Source organism: Theropithecus gelada, chromosome 10 (genome assembly GCF_003255815.1).
Source record: "Theropithecus gelada isolate Dixy chromosome 10, Tgel_1.0, whole genome shotgun sequence".
NCBI classification, from domain to species: Eukaryota; Metazoa; Chordata; class Mammalia; order Primates; family Cercopithecidae; genus Theropithecus; species Theropithecus gelada.
Window position 1 is genome coordinate 31,495,977 of NC_037678.1, and position 20,181 is coordinate 31,516,157.

The 20,181-nt window shown below is 44.3% G+C and overlaps 1 protein-coding gene across 2 annotated transcripts in view; it reads right to left on the bottom strand.

Moving 5' to 3' along the window:
• LOC112632532 (protein HIRA) overlaps positions 1-20,181 on the bottom strand; it is a 221,497-nt gene that overhangs the window by 69,152 nt on the left and 132,164 nt on the right. For both annotated transcript variants that reach the window (XM_025398195.1, XM_025398194.1), the window contains exons 2-5: positions 10,955-11,017; positions 8,730-8,840; positions 7,429-7,519; positions 6,030-6,124 (exon numbers count right to left, since the gene is read on the bottom strand). In XM_025398195.1, the coding sequence (XP_025253980.1) occupies positions 6,030-6,124; positions 7,429-7,519; positions 8,730-8,840; positions 10,955-11,017 (360 nt within the window). The remainder of the gene's footprint in view (positions 1-6,029; positions 6,125-7,428; positions 7,520-8,729; positions 8,841-10,954; positions 11,018-20,181) is intronic.

Below are 20,181 nucleotides of genomic sequence, written 5' to 3' on the forward strand. Positions count from 1 at the left end.
TTTCCCCTTCCGACTTATTTATTAAGTACATTTTTATATTTTAAATTTTGAACTAGATTATTAGTGAAAGCATTTGTCTCTTACCTAATGTCTTTTTGGACTGATCTGCTGACTTATTGTGGCTATTTACTGGGAAGTGTTTTGGGCAGTGGGTCTAACAACATAAACACAGTGCCTACAAAAATGAAGAAAACAACAACTTTCTCTAGGAACTGAGAATCCTGGAGGGGCAGACATGCAAACACCAGGACAGCAGGGGAGTGCCCACATCCTAGAACAGAGAATATGTGGTCAGGTGGGAGCCCAGAAAAGAGAAGGGATTTTCTTAGCAATCTCCACAGACACATATAATGCAGCTATTAACTGCAAATTTCACCTCTTTACCTTTTTATACTGTAGGAGTTTTATGGAGTAAAATCTGTTATTCTCCTTTGTGATTTCTTCTATTGCCTTGTTAACCTTGAAAAATACTCTCTCTGCTAGAGGTCTGGTAAATATTCAATTTTATTTTTTCCTTGTGTAGTTATTTAGAATGTTTCTCTCTTTAATATCTGGATTTATTTTGGTATGTGCTGTATTCGGTGAGGATCGAAATTAATTTCTCCTCACTAACTGTTTAATAGTTACTATGCCCCGTGTGAGGAAGAATCCATTTTGATAAGTGATGCCTCCTTTCACATCACACCAAATTCTTAGGTACACTGTAGCCTCCTTCAGTGTTGTGAGTTTACCCTCAAACCCATGATGTTTCTATCACTGGAACTTTGAATGTTTTTATCCATAACATTCTTATCCTTCCAGATGTCCTTTACAATCACTGCTGAGTAAATCCACACACATGACATAATTTTCTCCTAAACTCCCAGTTTGGAGTTTCTGTCTTCAGACTATATAGCACCTCTTTTTTGTTGTGCATCTACACACACAGGAGACCCCTCCCCTCACCTGTGGATTTACATTTCTGGCCACTGTTCTCACTATCATTCTTGGTGACTCCAGGAGGATGATTCTTCTAACACCCCAGGCTCTTGGTTCCTTAAATTCCTCCTTCCCTTCTGATGACCTTGGTTTCTACTACTTTCACCCCATGGTCATATCTAGAGGCCTTCCATGACAAATCACTGCAATCCGTCTCAATTCCAACCTTCCCACAGGCCAGCCATCAGCCCCGTGCTCCTAGCTCACCCTCAGCTCCAACAGCACTTTTACACCACCAGGAACTCCGATCTACTGATGCTGCTGTCCTCTCACCACCTGCCACCCACCTGGTCCTTACCTCGCTCCTCCAGCTGACACCCACCACCACTCCCCCTTTTCTTCTCCTCCATCTTCCCACACACCTGACAAAGCTCAGCTCCTCCCCTAGTGTTTTTTGAATATCCTCCAATGACACCTCTGGCCCAATGACACCACATGAATATTGCACTTGCCTAGGCCCCCAGCAGCCTCCATGCTGTCAAGCCTAGCAGTCCATCCTTGGTCTTCACTTTGCCCCACAGCAATAAGCAGTATGCTGCCCGTTCCCCTCTCCTTCAAACACTCTCTTCGCTGCCTCTTTTGTTACTGTTGTTGAGACAGGGTCTCACTATGACACCCAGGCTGCTGAGCTACTGGCCTCAAGTGATACTCATGCCTTGGCTTCCTAAAGTGCTGGGATTACAGGCATGAACCACCATGCTTGGCTTCTTTTCACTGTCTTAACTGGCCTCTCCTAGCTTCTTTTGCCGGTTTCAGCTCTCCAATCCCTAGGCTCATCCTTGGACTCTGCTCATACCCAGAACCTCATATTTCCAAGATTCATATTTCCAAATGTCTACACAGTATGTCCCCTTACATTGGCACACTTACCATGTCCAAAACCAAACTCCAAAACACTTCCCTTAACAAACATTTCTGTCCCACCTGCAGACTTCCTGCTCAGGTTACATTCACTGCATCCTTTCCTCTGTCTGGACCATAGTCTGGGAAGCCATCCTGACTCCTCTGCTTATCTCATATCCCATATTCAATGCACCAGGAAATCCGCCTCTGACCATTTCTCACCACCTCCGTGTTATGCCCCAAGTCCAAACCACCACTGTCTCTCCCTAGTTTTTCGGAGGGGCTCCTTTACTGGTCTTCCCAGTGCAGCCCTGAGCCCCGCATGGTAGAATCCACACTGCTGCCAAAGGTCTCAACTCCTCTGCCCAGATCCCTGCTGAGCCTTCCTATTCTTGCTCAGAGAAGAGCCTTCACCATGGTCTCGAAGGCACACTCCCTCTCGCACCCTCTTCCGCAGCCCAGCTCCCAGGGGTTCACTGGGCACACTAAGCACATGTCCATGCTCCAGGGCCTTCGCACTGGCTGTCCCCTCATCGCCGTCCAGTGTTCCCTCAAATGTCATCTCCTCACTGAGCACTCATCTTCCAGCTCCTTACAGGACTCTGCCCTCTGGGCTAATCTTGAAATCTCCTATACTACTCACTCGTCAGTCTCTTTTACAAGAACAAAACTCCCTGAGAGAAGAACAGTGCCTGGAACATGGCAGACACTCAATAAATGTTTGGTATATGGACAAGTAAATATTAATTTGGGGAAAAATGTATTTCATTTAGCCTTTGAATTTATGAAGCCGTTTTCTATCTCTCAATGTTTATATCTTAAAACGTTTGTGATTTAAGTCGTAGAAATCTAATTCATTTCTTGGTAAGATTACTTGTTCCTGGATATTTATAACTTTTGATCCCACTATGTATAATTCTCTTTTTATCATGAGTTATTCTAACTGGCTATTAGTAGCAAAAGATAAATAATTTAAAATTGTTCTGAGGCCAATATAAAGACTCATTAGTTCTAAGTATTTTTCAGTGCTTTATTTGTTCCAGGAGCTTTATTATCCTATGGTTTTTCTTAATGTGAAATAATGTCACCTTCATTTCCTTTTTGTCTTATTTTCCAGTTTCTGTTTAACTGTGTTGCAGAAATTCCAGAGCAAGAAATTAAATGACAACACCCATCACTGTCTTTTCTTGATATAAACCACAACCAGGCTTAACTGTGAACTGTAATATTTGCTACGGATTTGAAAAAGACTAAGGACTCTACCATGTTAAGGAAACAGCTTTAGGCCAGGTGTGATGGCTTGCATCTGTAATCCCAGCACTTTGGAAGGTGCAGGTGGGAGGATCTCTTGAGCCCAAGAGCTCAAGACCAGCCTGGGCAACATAGTGAAACCCATCTCTGCAAAAAATAAAAAAAATTAGCCAGGTATGGTGATGCATATCTGTAGTCCTAGCTACTCGGGAGGCTGAGGCAAGAGGATCACCCGAGCCCAGGAGTTCAAGGCTGCAGTGAGCCGTAATTGCACCACTGCATTCTGCCTGGGTGACATAGTGAGACACAATCTCAAAAACAAAAAAAGAAAAGAAATATCTTTCTATAGGCATTTTTAAAAAAGCATTTTTAACAGGAACTGATATTGAATTGTCTAATGTTCCTTTTAAAATACCTAAGATGACTATAGCTTTTCCTATCTAACTTCCTAGTATGTAAAGTTACATTAATAGATTCTCTTGTACTACACTTATATTATGTCACATTTAATCATAATAAATTACTGTTTTCTGGCCGGGCACAGTGGCTCACAGCTGTAATCCCAGCACTGTGGGAGGCCGGGACAGGCAGATCACGAGGTCAGGGGATCAAGACCTTCCTGACTAACATGGTGAAATCCTGTCTCTACTAAAAATACAAAAAAAAATTGGCCGGGTGTGGTGGCATGCGGCTGTAGTCCCAGCTACTCAGGAGGCTGAGGCAGGAGAATCGCTGGAACCCCGGAGGTGGAGGTTTCAGTGAGCTGAGATCGCACCACTGCGCTACAGCCTGGGCAATAGAGCAGGATTCTGTCTCAAATAAATAAATAAATAAATAAATTACTGTTTTCAAATGTTATATTTACGAGTATCACTTCTGATTTTTCTATATTTATTCATATTATTCTATGCTTTTGTTACATTATTGTTCTTAGGTTTTCTTGTATTTTCCAGATATAATAATCCTGGCTTATATCTCCTTTTCAGTTATAAATATTGCTATTGTTCTGTATAATTTTTCTTAAAAGCTCAAAACAATGCATCTACAAATAATTTAGGACTAAGAAGCATTTCTGAAGACAGTCTTCCATTTCTTCATTGGTTATTATTCTGTTCAGTTTTTCCTAATCCTATGGTATCAATTATGAAAGTTCATATTTTCTAGAAAACGATTTTTTAGTATTTTTTTAGCTTAACAGTACAAACATTATATTGTACTGTTTGATGATTTTTTTCTGCCTGGGTTAAATGTTTTCCTAGATCTTTAACCTCTAATTTTGTCTAGGCTTTTTCTTCCCAACCCCCAATTAAATATACCAAGTATATATTTCTCACACTTTGCTTTTCAAAGATCCAGTTCTTTCTTATTCATTTACTTCTGCTTGTCATTGATTTTTCTTCTTGAATGGTTCTGCCCACACCTGCTACCAGGACCAGTGAGTAATGAGTGTCAACCCTACCTGTCTGGTAAAGGAGCCCCACTGGGGGGTGGGGTAAGAGAGAGAATGCAAGGCTCTGGCTAGAGCCTTGTAGTCCTCACTTGAGGCCTACCCCATGCTTGGGCACCCTTATAGACATGTGCACCAAGTTCCAGAAAAGTTCAACTAGACTTCACTGTTAGTACTGTGACACAAATAAGGGCAAATTACACAATTTCATTATCAAACAATAATACAACACTACCGTTTCAACTTTCAAAAACGTGGACTCAATCTATGGCTGCCACCAAGATGGGTTTGTTCTCCTTTAAACTGTCTACAGAGAATCTGCTAAGCATACACTGCCAATGGATTACAGGTGATGCCACCTCGCACACCTCTCACTCCTGCCCTGTCCTCGCCCAGATCTCCAGGCTCAATTCCAAGGTTTCTTGACATTTCTTCCCCTACCCCTCAAGCCAGGGGCAAGCCCATTCTGAACTGGTATCCATCCCCATAAGCCTGTTGTCCTTAAGGTCTCAGCAGAGATCATACCTCTGACTATCTAGGCATCCAGTCAGGAATCTATCTCATACCTCTCTGTGCCCAGTCCTAAGTATTCCCAAATCGATCTCCTCTTCTCTACCTCAATTATCACAGGCCTAGCTCAGGCCCTGACGGTGTCCATCTGAACCACTGGAAGAACCTCCACTTCACTGAGCTGTCACAATTACCTCTCTGTTATGCTTCAAAGCTTTTAGTGGCTCCCTGTCTCTTCCATGATAAGGGATTCCCTCAGTAACAGGGAGCACTAGCTTTCCATGATCCAACCCTGGCATACCTGACCAGCCTCACTTTGTGCTGCTCCCTGCCTTGTCTATAAAGATCCACCCATGGTGAAATGCCTCCAAATACCCATTCACACCAAGACTTTCTCACTTATGCTGTACCACCCTGCCTGGAAAACCCTTTGGTCCATTCCTGGACCAAATGGACTCAGTCTCCTGAGTCAAGTCTAAATTGCACTCAACCTGGTATCCTTGACACCTGAGTATACAGCGCATGGGTACCTTTCCCCCTCAGTCTAAATTCATAAAATGTGCTTTTTTCCATACCAAGTTTATTTAAACCACTGCAAACATACTCAAGTTCAAGTTGAGATCTTTTCAATGGGCATCTGTGAGCTGATTTCTGGGGAATAAACAAAGTGTGCTTACGGACTTAGTGATCCGCTGATGAAGGTACTGATTCTGTTCAGCAGGACAAACAGCAGAACGTGGGAAGTTCTACATTAAAGATATAAACATATACCCCATGAGGGCAAGAGTGGGGAGACTGAATGCAGCTGGAGACAGGTAGTGGAGCCGGTGACTGCACAGATCGTAAGGGATAGGCAGGGTGTGACTGACTGTGATGGGGAGGGACAGCCCAGACATAGGGCTGCTTTAAGGACCAAACAGTCCCACAGGGGACATGGTGGTGCTGCTGATCTGAGCCAGGTGTCAGGGCCCCGCCCACCCCAACAGGCAGTCCCACTCACCGCCTGAATGACTCCGGAGGATGGAGACACACCGCCACTGCTCCACATTGGCAAGCTTACCACTGGAGCCGAACACGGTGCTGGGGCCGATGTACCTGTGTGAGAAAAGGGCCAAAAAGGCACTCATGGAGTGCTCTGGGCACTGCCCAGAAATGCTCCCTGCAGCCAGCTTATCAGGGCAGACAGAACAAAGCAAAAACAAACAAGAACTGGAAAGCACTGGGTTGCTGAATAAAAGGGGCTGATTAGGTGAATTATGATCCATGCACTTGATGAAATACTACACAGCCATTACAAATCTTGCATGGAAAAATGTTCACAATAAGAGAAAGAAGCAGGCCACAGGACATCACATACAATATGATATCACTTATGTAAAGGAAAAAAAAACACATGACATGGATAGCATCTATGCATGGAAAATGGGTCAGAAGGACATCCCAAAATGTCAAAATATTAACTGTAGTTTTCTTTAGGTCACGTGATGAGGGATATTTTTTCTTTTGTATTTTTAGTTTTCTAAATTGTATACTAAATGTTATTTATGTTGACTATTTAAAGAAGCAAAATCAACAGTATTTTATTTTTAAGCGTCTCACAATGGATCAAATGGCTTTGACATCTGAGGCAGAGAAACCATGTGATCTACAGGTACTAGCCCCCACCAGAGGAGCCAGAGGAGCATCAGTCACCTGGGGCCTGGTGGAGGCAGTGCTGACACACCAATGCTCAGGGCCTTTGATAACACCTTTTGCTCTTGTAGAGCTCATCACAAATCCACAGAAAGAGAGTGTGCTGAGACAGCCAAGTAGGCTAAAGAGACAGCCTCTGCCTCTGCTCTTGAAGCCACAGCCACAGGGCCACTCTTGGTGAGCAGTGGTGCAGGGTCTGGTTCCCCAGCCTGACTGGCCCAGAGACCTGGGAGCAATAGTTTTCCAGGTGATGGTTAGCTCCTTTTGAGAGTAGAGCAGAGGCTGCCCCAGGTGGGGACCAACAGAGAATAAAGAAATGGCAAAGAGGTTGGACTCTGGATTCCCTGCCCCAGATCCTGGGCAAGAACCAGAACACCCTGACTTTTAACCATTTTGTATATTAGGCTTCCATGTGAAATTTCATTTGAAAAAAAAACAAAAGCAATGAAGCTCCACCCACATCAGCACTAGAAGAGATCAGCCTTTCCTTTTCAGGTGAGAGCCTGCAGTCCCGTGAGGGGGCAGTTGACTAGGTCTCCTGAATCCCTGGTCAAGATCCACCTGCTCCTGACCTACATGCACTTCCTATTACTTATGAGGTCAGGGCTATGGGAACTTCAGTGACAAGGTGGGGAAAGGTGACTTTGATAAAGACCAGCAAAGCAGCTTCTAAAAATAAAATGTGAAGAAAGGAAAATGATGCTTACGTAGCCCGCTTCCACACCATAATCAGTTTGTCATCTCCCCCAGAAGCTAAATACATCCCACTGTTTGACCACCGCACACAGTTCACACATGCTGGGAAGAAAAAAAAAAATAGGGTGATGAAAATCCAATAGTCATGCCCATTTGCTTCATGTAGAGTTTGGCAAGATGTAAAGGGTTTATAAAATCTAATCTATCTAATCTATTTAAGGCATCTACTGTGTGACAGCCCCAGGAAAACAATTCAGTTTAAGTACTAACCTACTTGTGCTATAAAAACAAATTACCAGAACAGTCTGGAGGGTGAAAAATATACATTCTCTGAGAATCGTTAGTGCTGAATGATATAGTCAATAGAAGGCTTCTTTCCAAGAAAATAAAAAAATGATAAGCAAATCTCATTATTTCAAAAGGGCCATCTATTGATGAGATGTATTTGAGTAGAGATTATTCTCAAAAAGAGAGTATGTGCTAAAAAAGGGTCAGATGCTTTTTCTAGAATTTTCAGGTGAGCAGTCTGTTAGGGTATAAAACTCTGACTTCATCTCATCTGTCAGAGCCAGCCCTTTCACATTCGGATTTTCCAAACTCGCCAGCACTGCAGATTGATTGACTCTGCGCTTATAAACTAAGATCAGCAGAAATTCCCCCAGGCCTCTGATGGGCCACAGCCTCCAAGAGTACTCACAACTTGGCCTTTGGGAGACCTGAAAGATGGCTATCAAAGTTGTAGCCCCACATGGCCTGTGAGTAACTTATGCTCCAAGTCTGAAGATGCTGAGAGGCATGTTGAGAGGACAAGAACACACAGAGCAAAGGAAGGAGCTGATGTCCAAAGGTCAGTGACTGTTCATTAAGCATCTCAGGGGTGGGAAACTAAGGCACTACAGCAGGAAAGGAAACCATGACACTGTCTGGTGGCCAAAAGGGTCCTGGCAGAGAGCCTCGGAGTGACACAGTGCCAACCTGAGATGTTTTGGTAAACTGTCTCTTGCGCACCCTTCCCTAGAACCCTATTGTGTCCAGGTCGCTGGCCCCAAAGCCCCATGGAATCAGGCAGTAACGACTCATGAGCAGGAAATCACCAGAGGTACCTGCAGACTGTCCAAAGATGGTTCTGTGGGCGGGCCGAGTCTTCTGCCGAATAACTCACCCAGGTGTGCAGCCAACATCTGTGCCTTCAGACAGCAGGCCGAGGGGAGTTACCGCCGCACGGGGCCTTATCTTTCTAATTACAAACACATGTGCTAACCTTGGGCACTCTGCCAACACGCAAAGCCTGCAAAGGGCCACTCTGTAATACCTAAGTGATTGTCCATCTGGCAAAGCATCTTGGGAATATTTTCATCCTTCTCGTCATCCTCCTGGAGGACTGGAGACATATTCCAGATCACAACCTTCCCAGAATCCTGCCCTGGAATGAAGGAGCAGAAATGACTGAATGTGCAAGGAGTAGAAATTTGATATTAATATTTAATGTCCAATTAAATGAGAAGAAGTCCTCGCTTAGCTTCCATAAATAATAATTAACTAGATCTAAGGAGACTGAATTTAAATTACTAATTTAAGTTACAGAAAAGATGATAAGTACTCATGGGGACCAAACAGAGAGGACTTAGCAGTCAGCAGAAGTCAACCTGACTTTACAAAAAGAACTTTAACAATCAGGAGGGAACTGAGCTCTGGTCTAGCCTCTAACACGGATCCACCAGGGTTCCCTAGAAGGTCTTCATACCCCCCCAGCACCTAGACTCTGACTCCTTGACTCCTCATCTGTGAAATGAGGAGAAGGGAAAGTCAATGTCACAAGACCTTTTCCGTTCTATGTACACCCTAAAAGGAAAAAGAAAAGCACACCACAGCCCCACACAGTGGGGCTCGCCTTCCAGGGGCTGCCTGGAATTTAGGCTGTTTCAGAGCTGACTGTTTTGAGACCCAAATGCACTCTGAACACAGGAAAAAGGGCTCATTATCTTGTCATCTACCCTTTGCAGTTACCTACAGATGAGAGACCAACCAAAAGAGGGGATTTAGGGCTCCTGTGCATGAGGTGATGTATTGCTTGGCTGAAAAATATACCCATGCCTTTTAGTAATGATTTCTTTTCTTTCTTTTTTTTTGAGATGGAGTCTCGCTCTGTCTCCCAGGCTGGAGTGCAGTGGCATGATCTCGGCTCACTGCAACCTCCGCCTCCCAGGTTCAAGTGATTCTCCTACCTCAGCTTCCCGAGTAGCTGGGATTACAGGCGAACACCATGACACCCAGCTAATTTTTGTATTTTTAGTAGAGATGGGGTTTCACCATGTTGGCCAAGCTGATTTGAACTCCTGACCTCAGATGATCTGCCTGCCTAGGCCTCCCAAAGTGCTAAAATTACAGGTGTGAGCCACCATGCCTGGCCTTAGTAATGATTTCTAAGCTTTCCATCACTGATATCTAACAAAGTTCAGCCCCTCACTTAATTTCCTATTATAATGGGGCCAAATCCAATGAACATGCCAAAATTACCATAAAGCATGTTTGAAACTGCCCCTTGGCCAACATGTAAAAATAGTTCCAAACATTTCTGCTGGACCAACGTGGTAAAATGTGTGTCTTCTGGGTACAGGTGCAAACCCTCTAATTCCTCCAGCTAAGTCCATGTGTTCTCTCTCATGTGCTGCACCTCCTCTTGGGTACAGTCCACAGCATGGAAGGAGAGAAAGGCTTCCCTGCCCACAGCTTCCCTACACTCCCTTCCAGCTCCTTGACTCTGGGTGGAACCATCTGCTGGAAACCCACCCTGCAGCACCTGGCCCGAGGACCTAGAGCTCATAAAGTCACTCTCTAAGTGCTGCCTGGGGAGGCCTGGTTGGAGGGAGGCCCTGTTCTGGGGTGAAGACGACAGGGGGCTGGGCTCTGTGGAATGCTACATTCTGTCACTATATATACACCTTGGTGTCCTAGCATGAAGAACAGCTCTGTCTTTCCAAATAGAACCATGTAACATTGCAAAAGATGCTGGCTGCAGCAGAAGGGCAATACTACCAATAACAGTTTCAAATGGTGTGGGCTTTCTTACTTGCCCATAGTGTACTTTCTCCTTAACCTAGCTGAATTCCTTTGACGAGAAAATGGGCCTAATAACTACATGATTGCTTTAGAAGCTTAAACCACTCTCATTCCCTTTTTTCAGATAAGAAAAATACTGACAGAGCCCTTGCCTCTGGGGCTAGGCTTTGCCCACTGCACCACCTGCCACTCTCGATGCTCAACAAGCTTGGGGATACAAACTTATTTTAATATTAACCCAATAAACAGAAATTAGAATGATAAACCTGCTGCCAAAATATTTACAGAGAGCACACTAAAGCCATAAAAGGATTTTGATTTTATCCATTTAGATAACACATTATAACTATACATTTTAAACAGCGTTGCATCTGTACTGAAAAATAGCAAGTATTCCCTCTACAGTTAAATGGACAGCAGAAGAAGAGCAAGGTGCCAGGACTGCTAAGTTTTCCTTTCGTTATTCCATAAACATACCTTGTCCTCCAGTTGCGAACTTGGTCCCGTCAGGGTGAATATCAACTGAAAAAATCGGCTTGCCTGGAAACAAAGAAAAAAAAAATACAATATCTAAATTGGCTTTTATTCATTGAAGAGTATCAAACTCAACAGATTCAGTTAAAGTCTAAACTGCTAGAAGATTCTCCAAACATTAGACCACTGAAAGTCCAACAGTGGGAGGAAGCATTCCATCACTGAGAATGGCTGAGCCCACAGGATGCCTGGGCATTTGTCTGCCATCTTGCAGGGATGTGTGTTTGTAAAGGCTATGAGCTGTTCATAATGAAAGTTCTGAGTCACAGGTACTTAGTGAAAAGGGCACACAGCTATAACTCCAGACATCTCCCTATTGTGCAGATCTGCACTTGACTGGAAGCCTGGACAGAAGGAGCACTATTTGTCTTTTCTGGCTGACAGCTGAGCAGGACCAGGGCTGGCTGCAACCAAGGAGCATTTCTTCACTTGTCATACTTCTGCTTCCAAACAGCCCTCTTTTGTTTGTGCTGTGAAGTTCACATACAGTCTGCCATCTCAGCATCTCCTCTGGCTGAACTTCCTTCACAGTTTGTATTCTATGTTAAATTAGCTGTTCAATTCCTCCAGGAGAAAGGACTGTGGCTATTAGTTCTGAGGCTCGCACTAGGATCCCATGAAGCTAGCTGGCTGGCTGGGTGGGTGGATCAGACTGGCAAAAGCACTGTAGGAGCTCGAAACCCAGCAGACCATAGAAGGGACTCACGCCTGGTGGGCATTTGTCCAGCTCCCTGCTTCTAGGACAAAGGTACAAGAGCTACAAGTAGTATGTCAGTTGCTGTTGAGTTCATCACATCTTCTCCCTCTGGCGTAGTACCCAGTGCATGGTAGCGCAGTAATATTTGTTCAGTGGCAAAGGAGATACATGACAATGAACTAAGCATCAGCAATTGCTGATATAGATAGGCTGCTGCCAAGAGTCTCTTAATTGAACATGTTCTGTCTATGTCACCCAAGAGGCAGCAATGTGGATACAGTACCAGAGTCACCAGCCCTAGAATCACTCAGCAACTACTGGGGTCAGGGGTATGTGGGCAGGCAGTGGCTGCCTGAGAACTGTGAAGTCCTGCCAGGGCTCCCATGCAAGTGTTGAAAATTAAATGCTGGCCGGGCGCGGTGGCTCAAGCCTGTAATCCCAGCACTTTGGGAGGCCAAGACGGGCGGATCACAAGGTCAGGAGATCGAGACCATCCTGGCTAACACGGTGAAACCCCGTCTCTACTAAAAACACAAAAAATTAGCCGGGCGAGGTGGCGGCGCCTGTGGTCCCAGCTACTCGGGAGGCTGAGGCAGGAGAATGGCGGGAACCCGGGAGGCGGAGCTTGCAGTGAGCTGAGATCTGGCCACTGCACTCCAGCCTGGGCGACAGAGCGAGACTCCGTCTCAAAAAAAAAAAAAAAAAAAAAAGAAAATTAAATGCTGATGCCCAAAAGGCACTGCCCAGCATGGGACCCAGGCAGCACCCAGCTGTGGAGAGCCGTAGCCGTGCAGTCAAATCAAGCATGAACTTGAGAGAAAATATACTTTCCTTCTTACTGGTCATTATGTAGTACAGGTTGAGTATCCCTTATCTGAAACACCTGGGACCCGTTTTAACCAAAGGGAAATGACAGAAGCAATGTTGCTCCAGTTCCAGGTGTAGGCCTAAAGAGTCTAGCAGTTCAACTTTGGCTCTCTGGAGAAATCTAGTTGCCATGTGCGAAGTCCAAGTACCCTGAGACCACCATGTTTTGAAGAGGCCCAAACTGGCCACATGTAGAGCATCAAAGAGCCCGGATAAGTGAGAATCAAGGCCACAGACACAGGCCTGGTGAGGTGTTCTATCCCCAAGCTATTCGAGCCATCCCAGCAGATTCCAGAGAGCCAAGATGAGCTGGACCTGCTGAGTCCTGACAAGCTGCAGAATTATGAGCAAATAATAAAACTGTTATTGTTTTAAGCCAGCAAATTTAGGGGTTTGTCATATAAGAGATAACCCAAAATGCCAATTCATTTGCTTTTCTGCTTAAGCCAACTTTAGCTGGGCATTTGTCATTTTAACAAAAAATATTCTAGCTGACAGCCTTGGTCTTGACAGGCAATCAGGGCAGAACATTCCCCTCCCCTTGGAGTGCTTTTCAGTTCCTTAAGTCTGTGAGACATTGTATGATATGAGTCCCCTCAAGAAGCACATCAGAAACCCTTACCTGCAAGTCACAGTTCCCCTGACTACCCAAGAGCACACACAGGCTGAGCCAGGCTCAGCTGCACAGGTACCAATTAGAGCCTGTGCGCTTTAGATCATGCCCACTCACAGCATCAACTGCATGTTTTCTCACTCAGTCTCTGTTTGCAGATTTCTACTATGTGCCAGGCATTAAGCTAAGCAATGAGAAAGTAAAGATATATAATCATACAAACTCCCCTAGTAAGATGTCCGCTGATGGACACTTCACAAGTAGAAAGCCACCTGACTCATTCAGCCTCGGGCTTCCTGTAAATATAATAACTGAATTGGGTCCCAAAGGTTGAGTAAGAGTTAGCCAGAAGATCGGGTGAGAGAGAGGGATTTCAGGCTGAGGGGATGCACAGCATGGAATCAAGAAATAGGCTGATGTGCTGCTGCAGAGCAGAGTGCAGGTAGGGTATGAGAAAGAAGAGGAGACAGAGATGGCCAGGGCTCAGCAAGCATCAGTAAGGAGCTCAGACATTTCTCTAATGGTACTTTTAAGGCAGGGTAATTCCAAGGTCATATTCACATTCAGGCTCCACAATAGCAGTGTGGAAAATGGGGGGTGGGGGCCTCCAGGCTCCAGGGGAAGGCAGGGATGGAGGCTGGCAACAGGTTTTGGTTTTGGCATTAAACATCAGGGGCTGAATCTTCAGCCCTGCCACTTACTCAGCTGCAAAGCCTTGAGATTTTATTTTTTATTTTATTTTATTTTATTATTTTGAGATGGAGTCTCACTCTGTTGCCTAGGCTGGAGCGCAGTGGTGCGATCTTGGCTCACCGCAACCTCTGCCTCCCAGGTTCAAGCAATTCTCCTGCCTCAGCCTCCCGAGTAGCTAGGACTACAGTCGCACGCCACCACGTCTGGCTAATTTTTGTATTTTGTATTTTTGTATTTTTAGTAGTTGTTGGTCAGGCTGGTTTTGAACTCCTGACCTCAGGTGAGCCACCTGCCTCAGCCTCCCAAAGTGCTGGGATTACAGGCGTGAGCCACCACACCTGGCCACACCCATTTCTTAATCTGCAAAAATGTGGAGGACACATTCACCATTACAAGCACCTTGTGAGACAGATTAAGATGCTGTGTCACGTTACTTCTAAGATGCATCCATTTCACACGATGAGGACACACCTTGGTGGAAGGCGTGCCTGGTTTGTTGGCACAATGTTTCCTTTCTTAGTGTTGTGCAGTAAATGAGATGAAATATGGTAGGGGACCTACACAGACACCAGCGCAGTGCTGGCTCCCCACTTCCTTACAGCACTAGACCTTTCCGTTCCAAGGAAAGCAGTCACTCACATTCCATCATTGGGAATGAACCTCTTCTTTTTTTTTTTATTTTTTTTCGAGGCAGAGTTTCACTCTGTCACCCAGTCTAGAGTGCAGTGGCACGATCTTGGCTCACTGCAAACTCCGCCTCCCGGGTTCACACCATTCTCCTGCCTCAGCCTCCTGAGTAGCTGGGACTACACGTGCCTGCCACCAGGCCCGGCTAATTTTTTGTATTTTTAGTAGAGACGGGGTTTCACCGTGTTAGCCAGGATGGTCTCGATCTCCCGACTTCATGATCCACCCGCGTCGGCCTCTCAAAGTGCTGGGATTACAGGCGTGAGCCACCGCGCCCGGCCAGGAATGAACCTCTTCTAAAGGGGTCTTTGAGGTGGAGCTGAGGAAAGGGACCTTCTGGCCGAGCTAGTTAGAAAACTATTCCTGCGGCACAGCATGATGACGACAAAGATGAGTTCCCAACTACCTCCAGTGTCTGGACTTTCTTTGTAATAGAGACAGAAAGAAAAGACAAATTAACACACCCTAGACTCTAGAGACACCAAGCAATCAACTATCCTTAGATCAACCCCAGATCAGAATGTAGTCCCTGCACACCTAATACAGAGCCAATATAGTCAGTCACTGTCTACTGTCTGGGGGTTTGCTGATTTGACAAGAGCAGCACGAATGCTTTCCATCTGGCAGGGAATAAAGAATACATTAAGGAAGCTGGGATTATGACAGGGCATGCTTGGGTAGAATCGTACCCTCCTTCACACCAGGGGAAAGATTCCTAGAAGAGGACTAAACATGGGAACTTAAACTCTGAGCAGAGAGAGGTGGCCAGAGGCAAAGCAAAGAGGGCACAATGGAGAGCACTGGCCCTTCCCTCTCAGCAGACCTTCGGCTTGGCTCCAGAAAGTCTCTGGGCTTTTATGCTCTGATAGTTCATTGGGTAGAGCTGACTGGAACACATGTGCATACGTCATTTTGGAATGAAGCTTGGGAAAGTTGAGGCCTTTGCCCAGCGAATGTTGCTCCTGGGAACACTTTTCCTGTACTGCCCAGTAGAACTTGGTTTTAACCAATGTTGACAAATATAGAATTAAAAATAAGAAAATGTTTGAAACATTTATTAAATGAAACAGTTACAAAACAATACTAAAATATAAGGTGGGTCTGGTCACGGTGGTTCACGCCTGTAATTCCAGCACTTGGGAGGCTGAGGCAGGTAGATCACTTGAGGTCAGGAGTTTGAGAACAGCCTGGCCAACATGGCGCACCACTGAACTCCAGCCTGGGTGACAGAGTAAGACTCTGTCTCAAAAAAACAAAACAAAACAAAAAATATATAAGGTGGGTGCAAACAACACAAACTTACTTACTTACTTATTGATTTATTTTGAGACAAATTCTCACTCTGTCACCCAGGCTGGAGTGCAGCGGCACGATCTCAGCTCACTGCAACCTCTGCCTCCCAAGTTCAAGCGATTCTCCTGCCTCAGCCTCCCAAGTAGCTGGGACTATAGGTGTGTGCCACCATGCCTAGCTAAAAAGTGCCAGAATTACAGGCTTGAGCCACCCCGCCCAGCCGCAAACAACATAATCTTAAATGTAGAAAACTCTAAAGATTCCGCAGAAAAACTATTAGTGCTAATAAATGAATTCAGCTAAGTTGCAGATAAAAAAATCAACAAACAAAAGTCATCTGCATTTCTATACACCAACAATGAGCAATCTGAAAGGGAAATTAAGAAAACAATTCAATTTACAACAGAATCAAAATGAATAAAATTTGTAGGAATAAACTTAGCCAAGGAGGCGAAAGACTTGTACACTGAAACTGTAAAACATTGCTGAAGGAAATCAAAGACACAAATAAGTGAAAAAACAGTATGTATGTACTCATGGACTAGAAGATTTAATAACTTTAAGATGTTAGGCTGGGAGCAGTGGCTCATGCCTATAATCCCAGCACTTTGGGAGGCTGAGGTGGGCGGATCACATGAGGGCGGGAGTTCGAGACCAGCCTGACCAACATGGAGAAACCCTATCTCTACTAAAAATACAAAAATTAGCCGGGCATGGTGGCACATGCTTGTAATCCCAGTGACTTGGGAGGCTGAAGCAGGAGAACTGCCTGAACCTGGGAGGTGGAGGTTGCAGTGAGCTGAGTTTGTGCCACTGCACTCCAGCCTGGGCAACGAGCGAAACTCTGTCTCAAAAAAAAAAAAAAAAATGTCAAAACTCCTAAAAGTGATTTGTAGGTTTAATGCAATCCCTGTGAAAATCCCAATGGTACTTTCTGCAGAAATAAAAAAAAAATCCATCCCAAAATTCACATGTAATCTTAAGGGACCCTGAACAGTCAAAAGAATCTTCAAAAAGTACAAAGTTGGGGATCTCACACTTCCTTCTTTCAAAACTTACTACAAAGCTACAGTAATCAGAACAGTGAAGTACAGGCATAGACAGACACCCAGAAAAACAGAATACAGAGCCCAGAAATAAGCCCTTCTGTATATGGTCAAATGATTTTGACAAGGGGCCAAGACCATTCAATGGGGAAAGAACAGTCTCCTTCACAAATGGCAAAAGAATGAAGTTGGATCCCTATCTCGTACCATATACAATTAACCCAAAATGGATCAAAGACCTGCATATATATCTTAGAAGGAAACACAGGGGAAAAGCTTCACAAGATTGGATTTGGCAGTAATATTTTTTTCTTTTTTCTTTCTTTCTTTTTTTTTTTTTGAGACAGCACCTCATTCTGTCACCCAGGCTGGAGTGCAATGGTGTGATCTTGGCTTACTGCAGCCTCGACCTCCCAGGCTCAAGCAATCCTCCCACCTCAGTCCCCTGAGTAGTTGGGGACTGAGTGCACCACCATGCCTGGCTAATTTTTGTATTTCTTGTAGAGATGGGGTTTCACCATGTTGCCCAGACTGGTCTCAAACTCCTGAGCTCAAGCGATCTGCTACCTTGACGTCCCAAAGTGCTAGGATTACAGGCGTGCACCACTGCATCTGACCATGGATTTAGCAATAATTTCTTAGATATGAGACCAAAGGCACAGGCAATAAGAGAAAAATAAACTGAACTTTATCAAAATTTAAAACTTTTGTGCATCAAAGGAAAATATCAACAGAATAAAAAGGCAACCCATAGAATCGGAGAAATATCTGCAAATTACATATCTGATAACGGATTAATGTCCAGAATATATAGAGAAATCCTAAAACTCAACAACAACAAAAACTTCTCAACAACATGACTCAAAATTGGGCAAATAACTTCAACAGACATTTCTCCAAAGAAAATACATAAATGAGGCAGGGTGCGAGGGCTCACGTCTGTAATCCCAGAACTTTGGGAGGCTGAGGCGGGTGGATCGGCTGAGGCGGGTGGACCACCTGAGGTAAGGAATTCAAGACCAGCCTGGCCAACATGGTGAAACCCTGTCTCTTCTAAAACTACAAAAATTTGCCGAGCATGGTGGTGGGTGCCTGTAGTCCAGCTACTCTGGAGGCTGAAGCAGGAGAATCGCTTGAACCCAGGGGGCAGAGGTTGCAGTGAGCTGAGATCGTGCCAATGCACTCCAGCCTGGGCGACAGTGTGAGACTCCATCTTGAAAAAAAAAAAAAAGATATACAAATGACCAACAAGCACATGAAAAGATGTCAACATCACTAATCAGTAGAAAAATGCAAGTCAAAACCCCAATTACGTATCACCTCACATCCATTAAGATGGCTACTAATGGCTGGGTGCAGTGGCTCATGCTTGTAATTTCAGCACTTTTGGGAGGCTAAGGTGGGCGGATCAAGAGGTCAAGAGATCAAGACCATCCTGGCCAACATGGTGAAAGCCCATCTCTACTAAAAATAAAAAATTAGCTGGGCATGGTGGCGTGTGCCTGTAGTCCCAGCTACTCGGGAGGTTGAGGCAGGAGAATCATTTGAACCTGGGAGGTGGAGGTTGCAGTGAGCCAAGATCCCACCACTGCACTCCAGCCTGGCGACACAGTGAGACTCTGTCTCAAAAAAAAAAAAAAAAAAAAAAAAGATGGTTACTAACAAAAAACCTCAGGAAAGAAGTGTTGGTGAGGGTGTACAGAAATTGTAACCCTTGTTAAAAATACAATTACCATGTGATCTGGCAATTATACTTCTGGGTATATAACCAAAAGAAAGAAGGGTCTTGAAGAGCTATTTGTACACCCATGTTCATAGCAGCACTATTCACTACAGTAAAGAAGTGGAAGCAACCCAAGTGTCCCTTGACCAATGAACGGATGAACAAAATGTGGTATATCCATACAATGGAATATTATTTAGCCTTAAAAAGGAAAGTAGTTATGATGCACACTACAATGTGGATGAATCTCAAAGACACTATGGTAAGTGAAAAAAGACAAATATTGTAGGATTCCACTTATATGAGCTATCTACAAATAGTCAAATTCATAGAAACACACAGTAGAATGGTGGTTGCCAGGGTCTGAGTTGAGGGGAAAATAGGGAGTTGTTGCTTAACTAGTATAAAGGTTTGCAAGATGAAAATGTTCCGGAGATTGGTTGCACAATAATGTGAATTGTGACAGTACTGAATTACATACTTAAAAATGATCAAGATAGTAAATTTTATATTGTGTGTATTTGACCACAATTTTTAAAATGCTAATAAAAACCAAACAAAACCAAAATAAAAATAAATAAAATGGAGGAGTGTAGGAGGGAGGTGGGTGTAATTATAAAAATTGTAGGCGGGGTGCAGTGGCTCACGCCTGTAATCCCAACACTTTGGGAGGCTGAGGCAGGCGGATCATGAGGTCAGGAGATCAACAGCATCCTGGCTAACATGGTGAAACCCTGTCTCTACTAAAAATACGTAAAAAAATTAGCCGGGCATGGTGGTGGCAGGCACCTGTAGCCCCAGCTACTCAGGAGGCTAAGGCAGGAGAATGGCATGAACCCAGGAGGCAGAGCTTGCAGTGAGCCAAGATCACGCCACTGCACTCCAGCCTGGGCAACAGAGCGAGACTCCGTCTCAAAAAAATAAAAAATATATAAAATTTGTTGGAACTGTTCAGCATCTCCACTGCAGTGGTAGATACATGAACTTGCACAGGTGACAAAATTGTATAGAATTAAACATACACACGTACAAGTAAGTACAAATAAAACTGGGGAAATAAATTTAAAAAAATAGGTAGCATATGTCAATGTCAACTACAGTTTTGCAAATGTTACCATTGGGAGAAACCGGGCAAAGGCCAGAAGTGCCTTCTCAGTATTTCATACAATTGGGTGTGAATCTATAATCATCTCGATAATAAACACACACACACACAAGGCCTGTTTTTAAAAAACGATATATACATGTGTGTACTAACATATAAGGCAGTAGAGGTAAATATCCAAACACCAGAGGTTAGGTCATAATAAAAATGATTCTTTTCATGTGCAGGTGACAATATGCACACTCTATAAGCAGCAATCCCTCTGGAGAAACTCATCAGCGAAACACACTAATGTGACCTATATGCAAGTAACTCCTATGGCTGACTGCCTTCTAGACACCTCACCGTGATCTTTTTTTTTTTTTTTTTTTTTTTTTTTGAGACGGAGTCTCGCTCTGTCGCCCAGGCTGGAGTGCAGTGGCCGGATCTCAGCTCACTGCAAGCTC